Source organism: Kogia breviceps, chromosome 20, assembly GCF_026419965.1.
Source record: "Kogia breviceps isolate mKogBre1 chromosome 20, mKogBre1 haplotype 1, whole genome shotgun sequence".
NCBI classification, from domain to species: Eukaryota; Metazoa; Chordata; class Mammalia; order Artiodactyla; family Physeteridae; genus Kogia; species Kogia breviceps.
In genome coordinates this window covers 28,328,922-28,339,751 of record NC_081329.1, presented here as the reverse complement: position 1 = coordinate 28,339,751, position 10,830 = coordinate 28,328,922, and the positions used below count along the sequence as shown (strand labels likewise).

The window sequence follows — 10,830 nt, the reverse complement described above, 5'->3', positions numbered from 1 at the left end:
AAAATAATGCCACTTGCAGCAACATGGATGCAACTAGAGATTATCATACTAAGTGAAGTCAGAAAGAGAAAGAAAAATACTATATGAAATCACTTACCTGTGGAATCTAAAATATGACACAAATGAACCTATCTACAAAACAGAAACAGGGCTTCCCTGGTGGCGCAGTGGTTGAGAATCCGCCTGCTGATGCCGTGGACACGGGTTCGTGCCCCGGTCCGGGAAGATCCCACATGCCGCGGAGCGGCTGGGCCCGTGAGCCATGGCCGCTGAGCCTGTGCGTCCGGAGCCTGTGCTCCGACTTGTGGACATAGAGAACAGACTTGTGGTTGCCAAGGGAGAGTGGGTTGGGGGAGGGATAGAGTGGGAGGTTGGGATTAGCAGATGTAAACTATTATATGTAGAATGGATAAACAACAAGGTTCTACTGTGTAGCACAGAGAAGTATATTCAATATCCTATGATAAACTGTAATGGAAAAGAATATAAAAAAAGTGTATATATATATATAATATATATTTTATATATATAAATATATATATAATATATGTATATATATATATATAAAACTGAATCACTTTGCTGTACAGAATAAATTAATACAAAATTGTAAACTGACTATAATTTAATAAAAGATAAAAATATAAATAAAAATGAATGGTTCATGAGGCTAAAACTGCTGAAATCAGGCCCAAGGGAGAAAACAAAAAATATGATGTTGGCCTATCCATATGGAAGCAAAAAATACCAGCAAAATTTTATTTATTTATTTAGATAGATACATGATAGATAGAATTAAAATATATCACAACAATAGCATGAATATGAGAATAGGTAGAAATGTTATTAAAATTCTTGCATTTTCTGGAATGATAAATGAGAACGAATTTATAAGGGTTTTGAAAAGCTATTGATGTTTGTTCTAATCTTTAGGGTATATCAGTAGATAAATGCTGTTACAATTATAAGCAATAAGCCAATAGATGGAAAAACTGATTAATAAGTAAACCTTAATCAATACAAGAGAAGACATAAAAAGAGAAAAATGGATGCTAAGCAGAGCTATCACAAAGAAAATAGTTCAATGGTAGATTTAAAATCATGTATTACAATAAATACATCATCTGTAACTTGACTAAGCATTCCAATTTAAAACTACAAAGATTGTCAGACTGGGCTTTTAAAAACATCATATTTATATGTTATTTAAAATATAAAAATTCAAAATATAAGGATGCAGAAAGGTTGAAAAGTAAAATGATAAAAATATACGTCACAGAAAACAAATAAAAATAAGTAGCATAGCTGTGTAAATATTTAGTGTAGACTTTAAGGCAAAAAGTATCATTAGATACTGTATCACTCAGGATTCTCCAGAGAAACAGAACGGGGACGGGGAGGGAGGGCAGAGCAGAGGGGCGGGGCGGGGTGGGGCGGGACTGGGGCGGGGAAGGATTGGAGTTGTCCGGCCGGGTTGGACGGCTATGTACTATTCTGTGTATAGTATGATGTTATTTGCAAAGTTTTGTATTCAGTTCAAATTCTAGGGATCCAGCCTTTTATTTCCAACAACCTGTTGAATACCTGATAGTCCACAAATGCCTGAAATTCAACATATCTTCAACCAAACTTATTATCTCCCAACTCCTGTACAAATCTGCCTCTTGTAAATGTGTTGCCACTATAATTTCAGTTGCCTAGTCATTAACAATTTCAGTAACCGTCATATAAAGTAGTCAACAAATCTGTCTTTTCTATATCTATTATAAGGGTAAACACAAATCTATAAAATAAAACATTAATTTTCTCTGGTACCAGAAATGAAAAAGGACTCTTTTCTCTCTCTCTCTCTCTCTCTCTCTCTCTCTCTCTCTCTGTCTCTGTCTCTCTCTCTCTCTCTCTCTCTCTCTCTCTCTCTCTCACACACACACACACACACACACACACAGGCACAGGCACACAGACACTCCCTTTTCTTAGACAACTTCCTTTAAAAACATGTAATTGTTAATTCTTTCTCTGTCTCTTGAAGGTGTAAATCTTTTTGAAAATTAATTGCGACTCTTGCCAGCTTTACATTCCAGGGATGTTTTTCTTAAGGACTTTGTAGTCATCTGTTGCAACCATAAGCATTATGGAAAATAGCTCTCTGTGTCCCTGGCACCTCGGGATTTAGTCTCCAGCCGGGCCCCTCAGCTCCCTCCCAGCTCCTCTGCTCCAGGATTCCAGTCCGGCCCGCCCCTCCGCTCCAGCCCCGCCCCGCCCCTCTGCTCTGCCCTCCCTCCCCGCCCCTCCGCTCCCGCCCCTCCCCGACGGGACCTAGAGCGCAGCGCGCGCGCGCTGCGTCGTTTCCAATCAACCGCCATAGCGGTGGCGAGGCCTGCTTGGCCACGCAATGCTGTCTCTCTTGCTGCTCCTGTCAGGGCTGGGCCGGCTGACCTTCGCGGGCCATCGTAAGTGAGGACCCTGCTGGATAGGAGGGTGGCCCGTCGTCTCAGGGTCCCTTGGCGCGGGGGGCGTCGCCCTCCTTGCTGCAGAAGCCCAGGCCAGGCTGGGGAGAGTCCGGCGTCGGGTCCGAGCCCGCCCAGTTTCAGGGTCCTGGCGGGCCCGCTGGTCGGAGGGCTCTGAGCAGGACTGAGATAGTTGTCCCTCACTCCGGGACCCTGCACCGCAGGAGGGGGCGCCTGTCTTCCAGGGAGGTGGGGGGAGGAGGGAACCTGGATGGGGTCCTGGGAGCAGCCCTTCTTCACCTACCCAGGGCTGAGGTCAGCCAGCCCCGAGGGTCTCTGGACGGTGGTGGGGTAGTAACACTCCCGCGTCTAGAGGAGCCTCTTCCTGGAACCCTGCGCAGTGTGACTGTGTGTGTTCGCGCGTGCGTGCTCTCGGGCTTGCAAGATCCACGAGTGATGTGATAGGAGAGGACAGGTAAGAGAAGGATAAGGATGCTGCCGTGCGCTGGGGAACGTTCACACGTGTTTTCCTTATTGCAGACACTGAAACATCACTTCTACAAATTACAGTGCCACAGAAGACTGGGACAAACAGCAATGACGGTGGTGTTTCAGAAACGCATGTAATTAAGAAATCACTTAAAACATATGAGTATTTTATTTTTACTCGACTGCAAGACCCAAATCAATTCATGCATACCCCTTCATGAAATTTTGTGTCCAAATGACAGTGTTCAAGAGACGTTTTGGTTTTGTCTGAGGGAGAGCAAGTGTTTTGTTTATATTTCCCAAGTAATATATGAATGTTACGGAACAATTTTAAAACACAGACTCAGAGAAAAGAAATGCCCCGAATTCCTATCCCACAAAATGGCGTCTACAGTCTACTGGACTGTTTTCTAGAAAAGATGTATGTTTAAAAATACTTTCTACATTTAAAATACCTTCTATGGGGCTTCCCTGGTGGCGCAGTGGTTGAGAGTCCGCCTGCCGATGCAGGGGACGCGGGTTCGTGCCCTGGTCCGGGAAGATCCCACGTGCCGCGGAGCGGCTGGGCCCGTGAGCCATGGCCGCTGAGCCTGCGCGTCCGGAGCCTGTGCTCCGCAACGGGAGAGGCCACAACAGTGAGAGGCCCGCGTACCACAAAAAAAAAAAAAAAAAAAAAAAATACCTTCTATGTAAGTGAGGCCATACTAATATTTTGCTTGTAGCATGATTTTAAAATGACAGATATATAAAGCGTATCTTCATGCCTGTATTTACATACATAGGCATATATAAAGCTTTGTAAAAAGTAAAAGTAATGTTATTTCTGATCTGCTTAGAATAGTAAAGCGTGTACATTACGTACACTGAAATTAAGTCTAGACAGTACGGAGACGTTAAGAAAGTGAGTGGCTGCCTCACTTTCTAAAGGCAATAAGTTTGAAGGAAATGAAGTTTTAGAGACACGCATACACACATGCACATATACTTTTAATGATCATTTATGAGAGTTGTAATTGGCTTTTTCATTTATGTGTAGAGTTAGGATTTAGTTTGATGATAATAAATCCAGCCCTGTCATTATTTTTCCTAACTTCATGATAACTTATACGTAACATCATATAGTATTTCAAATTGTTTACATGCAGATAGTTTCATAAACCTTCCTGAATAGTCAATAGGGTCAACAGGCAAGCCACTATAAAAAATTTTGATAAGCATTGCATAATGTCTACCAGAAACGTTGCATTATATTTGACTCCCATTAACAGAAATAGTGACGCCTATCTTCTTGAGGCCTCTTAAGTCTCTTCAGTCTTCTCATCTTTGCTCTTGTGTACGTCCTAGTGAATGCTTCACTTTTAACAGGTATTTTTTGGTTAAGCGTTAACAAGAGATGTCTTTCTGTATATTGACTATTTTAATCATTTTGTTAGTTGTCAGTTTCTTTCTGGGTTTGACTTCTTTTTTAATAAGAATTAGTAGCTTTGGATAGGACACTTTGTTTTCAAGAAGGAAGAAGTGTTGATGTAAACACACACAGGGATGGGAGAGGAATCCAATGATTAGAAGCTCAGTGGCAGGATCAGAGAGGAATGTCCTCAAATGCCAGCTGAAAAACTGTACTAGACACTGGGGTAGGTTTTATAGAGTGGTCTACTTCTGACTGGCTCACTTCGTGGTACCAAGAAACACCAGCGATTATGTATTTATAAAAGCTATCACACCCCCAAAATGAATATCTGGAGACGCTGAAATGTTTAGGAGAGTATAACATACACTGGGAAGATGCTACCAAAAGAAAACATGAGGATCCATGATGATAGCAGGAAATAGACAGTGTTTGGTACACACACGTGCGCATGCGTGTACACACACACACACGCCCCCAACATTATGAGATAAGCATCGTTACATAATAATAATAAAATATTCAGTTCCCAGGGAACATATAACAATTCTAAATTTGTATGAATTTAATAAAATGTCCTCAGCATATATAAAATGAAAACTGATAGCATGACAGGGAGACATTTTCAAATCCATTTCCATAGAGATCTTAAAATGTTTTTCTCAATTTTATGATTGATCAATCATAAAATTCTTCATAAAAAAGAAAATTTGAACAAAAATCAACATTTTATTGATGGATAAAGTGAACCCAGTGAAAGTTTGTGTATTGTTTTCCCTTTTCTGCTCTATGTTAAGACTTGCTCGAGCCTAGGGATATCACACATGAGGCTTTTAGTTAATGATAAAACCTCTGGTGCAGCAAGACAAAGAGAATTTAGGCGAATATCAGGAATCCAGGAAGCATCCGCCATGAGCTAGCTCTCTGTGAACCCAACCTCTGTGCTCCCGAACACGCTGAGTCTCTGACTTGAAATCACAAGATTTACGGGAGGAAGTTTGGCTTTGGGAGAGCTCCTTGCAAAGACTTCAGTGACTTTTTAAGTATCCAAGCCAGTCTTGTCAAACTAGTTAGGGAAACACAACAGAAGCTAACCCTGGCCAGGGGAGTTTTGAACCGTACACAGTGCGTTATAAATCTCACTGCCCTCGTCAGCCAAGAGTCAGAAACACCCAGACTTGTTGGTATCCCCAGAAATAGATAAGAGCTTTTCTAATCAAGCTGCACTTAATGCTCTATCTCCGTTGTAAACAATGCTTCTCAAGACTAGTTCTCATGCTTTTCAAGAATATATAGCGTCATTCAACAGAGTTGACCACAGTAAGGAAAATAAATAAATAAATGAAACGCAAGTATGGATAATACAGAACTCATCATCTGGCAACAATACAATTAGGTTAAAACTTAACAGAAGGACTGAAAAATGTATTTGGACATTTAAAATATACTTCTATGTAATTCACGGGTTGAAGGAGAAATCATAAATCACAATAGATATTAAATAATAAACAATGAACGAGAATGAAGACATTACAAAGAAAAATTTGAATCCCGCTCTGAAGATGGTATAGGAGCATAATTTATAACCACAAATAATTAAACAAGTGACAAAAAATGGTCAAGTTAAAATTAGAAAAATAATTATAACCTTAAAATTCTTAAAGATGCTGCTTAAATTAAGAGGTAGAATTAATGAAAGACAAAAGTAAGCTGAAGTAGCCTGGATTCACAAGTCAAAAGTTGATTTCTGAGAAGAATGTAAAACAGAACTTTTGGTGAGATAGACTAAGGAAAACGAAAAGGAGAAGGAAAAGATGTACTGTTAGAAATGAGACATATACACAAATGTGGATTGGCCAATTGGATATGAATTGCTAATATCATTCTTTAGGAATTGCCTTTTACCTTTCTTAATGGTGTCTTTAGGTGAACATCAGATTTTAGTTTAATTTTAGTTTACTCTTAAAAGGGGACTCGCTTTGTATTGTTTAATTTTCCATTTATTTGCTCTAGAAATTGCAAAGTAGGAAAAGATAATAAAATTCAAGTTCCTTCAAAGGTTACTCAGCATTTCTAAATGTAACCATTTGAAGTTAAAAATTTGATTATGATAGTTAAATGCTAATGACTAATGCTCTTACTTTTGAAATAGATTTAGACTCCTAGATTTTATGTAAATTTGATTATGATTAATTCTGTCACACATTCCAAGATTGAAGAAAGATAACTGTAACTATAATTATATATATATATAATTTTGATACATTCATGATACAATCCATGCTTATATGAAAGAGCACATATATTTTTAAAAATTAGGGCTTCTGACTTTTAAGGATTTGAAATATCTAATAATTACATTCTCTCTGACTACTTTGCTGTAGGTCACCTATGCCATCAAAATTGACAGGAAAACATACACTCTCCACCTTGAAAAACAGTAAGTGGCCATAGTTGTTTTTATTTTCTTACATTTTTACAATGAATACCTTAAATTGAGCCTAAATTTAGAGCCTAAATATTCAAGAGCACAAATGTTATATTTATTTAATATGTTAAGTCTTCTTGGTGATTCATGTCAGACTAGAATTTCGAGTCTTTAGATTTTTAAATCTAATATTCAAACCCAACTGTAATTTAATGATATAAATATTAAAATATATCAGATACATGAAAATCATTTTATGTAACTCCTTAAATTATAATTATAATTGCAACTATTAAGGGAATAAGTGTATCTGTCCATGATTAATTTTATTTGTTTCATGTTATTTTACATAATTATATGCTTTTTAAGCATTTTATTTGATATTACACTCTAGTTTTGTCTCATTTTGCTATATGAGATATTTTTAATCTCTTCAGTTTTCTACTTCCACTCTGTGAGGAAACCAGTATCAATATCCTGTGTGTATCATTCCATGATTTTCTATTTTAAATTTCATCTTTACCTGAAATAAAACATATAGAAACCTACCAAAAAAGGGTTATTTTTGTTTTGTTTTGTTTTTTTGCACAAATGTAAATAGTGTTCTGCAAGTGTCAGGTCTTATTTAATAATGGCACTTATTTTCTGGCTCTGTGTATAAATTTTTACTCATTTTTAATGGATGTGATCCCATAGTATGTAATATTGATGGGTAATGAAGTTATTTCCAGGGCTTGTCACTATAGAGTCCGACAATAAACATCTTTATCTGTGTATTCTTATACAATAGAGATTTTGTTTCATAGTCTTGATATCAATAAATGGGATTCTGGACCAAGCAGGATGAGTGCTGATAATAGTAGTACTAGTAATAATAATAAATAATAATAATGAAAGCAACAAAAGCAACTGACATTTATTGAGTACGTACCATATTCCAGGCGTATTTCTAAGCAATTTGCAGGTAGTAACTGATTAATTTTCACAACCGCCTCTAAGGTAGGCCTTATTACTCCCATTTTATAGCATGTAAAGCTTTTGAGAGATACTGCCAGTTACTCTCTAAAAACCGTAGCAGTTTAGATTTCCAAAAGCATGCATGGTGTACTAAAATATTGTATCTCATCTTAATGTCAGGTTGTATTTCCCTAAATGATTTCTCTCAATAGTTATTGGCTAGTTCATATTCCTGTATGGGGTTTAGCCTATTTGCATAGCTTTCTCATCATTATTTATTATCATTTTAATATATTTTATTTTTTAGAGCAGTTTTAGTTTCCCAACCAAAGTGAGTGGAAGGCGCAGAGATTTCCCGTATATCCTCACACCCCACACGAGCATAGCTTCCTCTGTTATCAACATTCCCCGCCAGAGTGATGTATTTGCTGGAACTGATGATCCTGCATTGACAACATCATTCATTATCACCCAAAGTCCGTAGTTTATATTAGCACGCTATTTTTTATATTGTCTTCTTCTACGAATGAATAAAAATAAAAAAGGAAAATTCTGAGATTAGTATAAACAATTAAGTTCTTACCATGAATGATGCACATGTAAGCATTTTTCCTACATATTAAAAAAAAAAGGGTACATGGCCATGATAATGAAATCTATTATTCCCATACCCAGACCTCTTCAATCGTCTCACTCCCCAGTGCTGATTACCATTATGATATTGACACATATTCTTCTGCCATATTTTTAGGGTCTTTCATCCATATGTCTAAAGATCAATAAAAATCATGTTTTGATGCATCCTTCAAATAGACATCAATGGCACAAGAGCGTATATTCCATTATACAACCTGTTATGGTGGATCAGCAGGGTAGGTAAGGGTGGACCTTAACATGGTGAATCACAAAAGTGATCCCAATTCTTTACCTTTCCCTGTATCTTCACTCTTTGCCATGAAACTTGGAGGTTCTCTCATCAAGAGGTGGAGTGTATACAACTCAACAACTACCTCACACTCATTCTTCATGGGTGTGAAGAGCCCAAGGTTAGAAGGGCTCTGTGCTCGGATTCATGCTCTTCTGATGCTATCCTGAGATTCTTACTACTTTTGAACGAGTAGGCCCCGCATTTTCATTTTACTTTGGGGGCCCGGCAAATTACCAGCCCAGTTCGGGGCTATGTCACTTACTTTGGCCAGAGAGATGTTGGCTGACTTGATTCCAACACAGGCTTGAAAAAGCTGTCACGCTTTTCTGCTTTCCATCTTGTTTGTCTGTCATCCCCATGAGACTGTGCTTGGGCTTAGCTTGCTGGACGATTAAAGACATGTGGATCACAGCCAAGGCGCTCTATTTATCTCTACAGCAGCCAACACTCAGCTGAATCCTGTACCACTGCGCAAGCCTGGCCACAATTAGCAGAGCTGCCGTGGCTACCCACACATGACCCAAAAGTGTGAGCAATAGGTACTTATTAGTGTTCGTTGTGCAACATGTTGCATGATATTACTTGCTGAGATTCATTCATAATGATGTGTGCAAAACGGGTTTGTTTTTTAAAATGCATATGTAGCCATCAAATGAATTATCCCATTAATTATTTATCTTCCCATATTTACAGCAAGAACAGCTCTATCGTGGACATCCTTGGCCATGACTTCCTGGGCCCCAGTGAAATTGATGGATTATAAATAAGAAATTTCTCAAGTGCTATATAATGCTAGTTTTTTTTCCTTCAAAAGCCTTATAACCAATTTTTACTCATGCCAATAGCTTAAAAGTATTTCTGTTCTCTACATTCTCGCCAAAATGAATATCTACACACACTTATTTTTGTTGATTAGTGGATGACAAATGCTGCTTTATTGTTGTTTTAATATGCACTTCACTGGTTATTAATAACACTTAGTATCTTTTCCAGTGTTTACTGACCGTTCTCATTGACTTGCTTTTCCTGAGATTTTGGTGGGGTTTTGTTTGTTTTTTTTTTTGCCGGGGGCGGGGCGGTCGTTATTTTTTATTCATTTGTTTTTAGTTATTTATTTTCAATCTATGGCTTTATCTTTCTGTTTTTCTGGTTTTTCTTCCATGATCTATCGTGGGAAGTTTTGTTTTCTGTAGATATTAGCACTTTATCTCCTCTATATGTCGCAATTATGCCACCTAGACTATTGATTGTCTTCCTTTGTTTTGGGGATTTATTGCTATAAAAACGAAATTTTCATATAATCATTATATTCATATTTTCTCTCCTAGGTTCTCAGATTCCTCTCTTGTGTCTGTTAGAAGTGATAGCATCACATTCATATAGTATTTCTTAAAATTCTTTTTCCCCTTAAGATGTAAATTCACTGCTTTCAGTTTCTTTAACAACAGTATTGCATTTTCCAGCTTTCTTCAAAGCTTCTGTTTACTTTTTTCTTTTTATTGCAGCTTTATGCTGACTCAGGTATCGTTTAGTTAGAATAACTTCAGATTATTTTCTTCAGATGGAATCTGCAGGTGGCATGCTTCCCGAATCAGTGCATGTCTGCACGTGTCTCTCTTGTTCTCATAACTGAATGACATTTGGCAATGTGTAGAATTTGTGAGTCATATTTCTTTTCTATAAATTTTTGCAACTTGATATACTCTGTGTGAAGTGAGTTTTCCAGTATGTTTTCTGTGTGTGTGTGTGTGCGCGCATATTACATTAATACTCCCTAATATATCCCAAGTCCCTAAATTTTTCATTTTAATTTTCAGTCCCTACGCATTTCTTTTCTTCTATGGGAAATCAGTGCTTTCATCCTGGGTCTTATTTAGTTTTTTCTACATAGTTTTTTCTACAACTATGATCAAATCTTTATTTTTGACACGCATTTTACCAGCATTTGTCCTCTGTTGGCTAGGCCTATGATTCTGTTCACAGTAAGCAAATTCTCTTTGATACATTTATTGAGTTATTTAATATTAACTGTCATGTGTTTTAGTTTCAGAGTATACTTTTTTCTCTTGGAATGATCTCCTTGGAATGCTTATTAATTTCTCTTGAAATTAAGATTATTTTGTTCATCAATGCTACTTCATTCGGAACTAACTTTTAAGTTTTGCCTGCT

The 10,830-nt window shown here is 37.6% G+C and overlaps 1 protein-coding gene across 5 annotated transcripts in view; it reads left to right on the top strand.

Moving 5' to 3' along the window:
- The first annotated feature begins 2,301 nt into the window (after window positions 1-2,301).
- LOC131747429 (A disintegrin and metallopeptidase domain 3-like) overlaps window positions 2,302-10,830 on the top strand; it is a 90,776-nt gene continuing 82,247 nt past the window's right edge. For 3 of the 5 annotated variants that reach the window (XM_067022796.1, XM_059049257.2, XM_067022794.1), the window contains exons 1-3: window positions 2,302-2,453; window positions 2,991-3,073; window positions 6,732-6,787. In XM_067022796.1, the coding sequence (XP_066878897.1) occupies window positions 2,396-2,453; window positions 2,991-3,073; window positions 6,732-6,787 (197 nt within the window). In that variant the 5' untranslated portion in view covers window positions 2,302-2,395. The remainder of the gene's footprint in view (window positions 2,454-2,990; window positions 3,074-6,731; window positions 6,788-10,830) is intronic. The other 2 variants (XM_067022795.1, XM_067022793.1) reach the window with 1 other exon arrangement.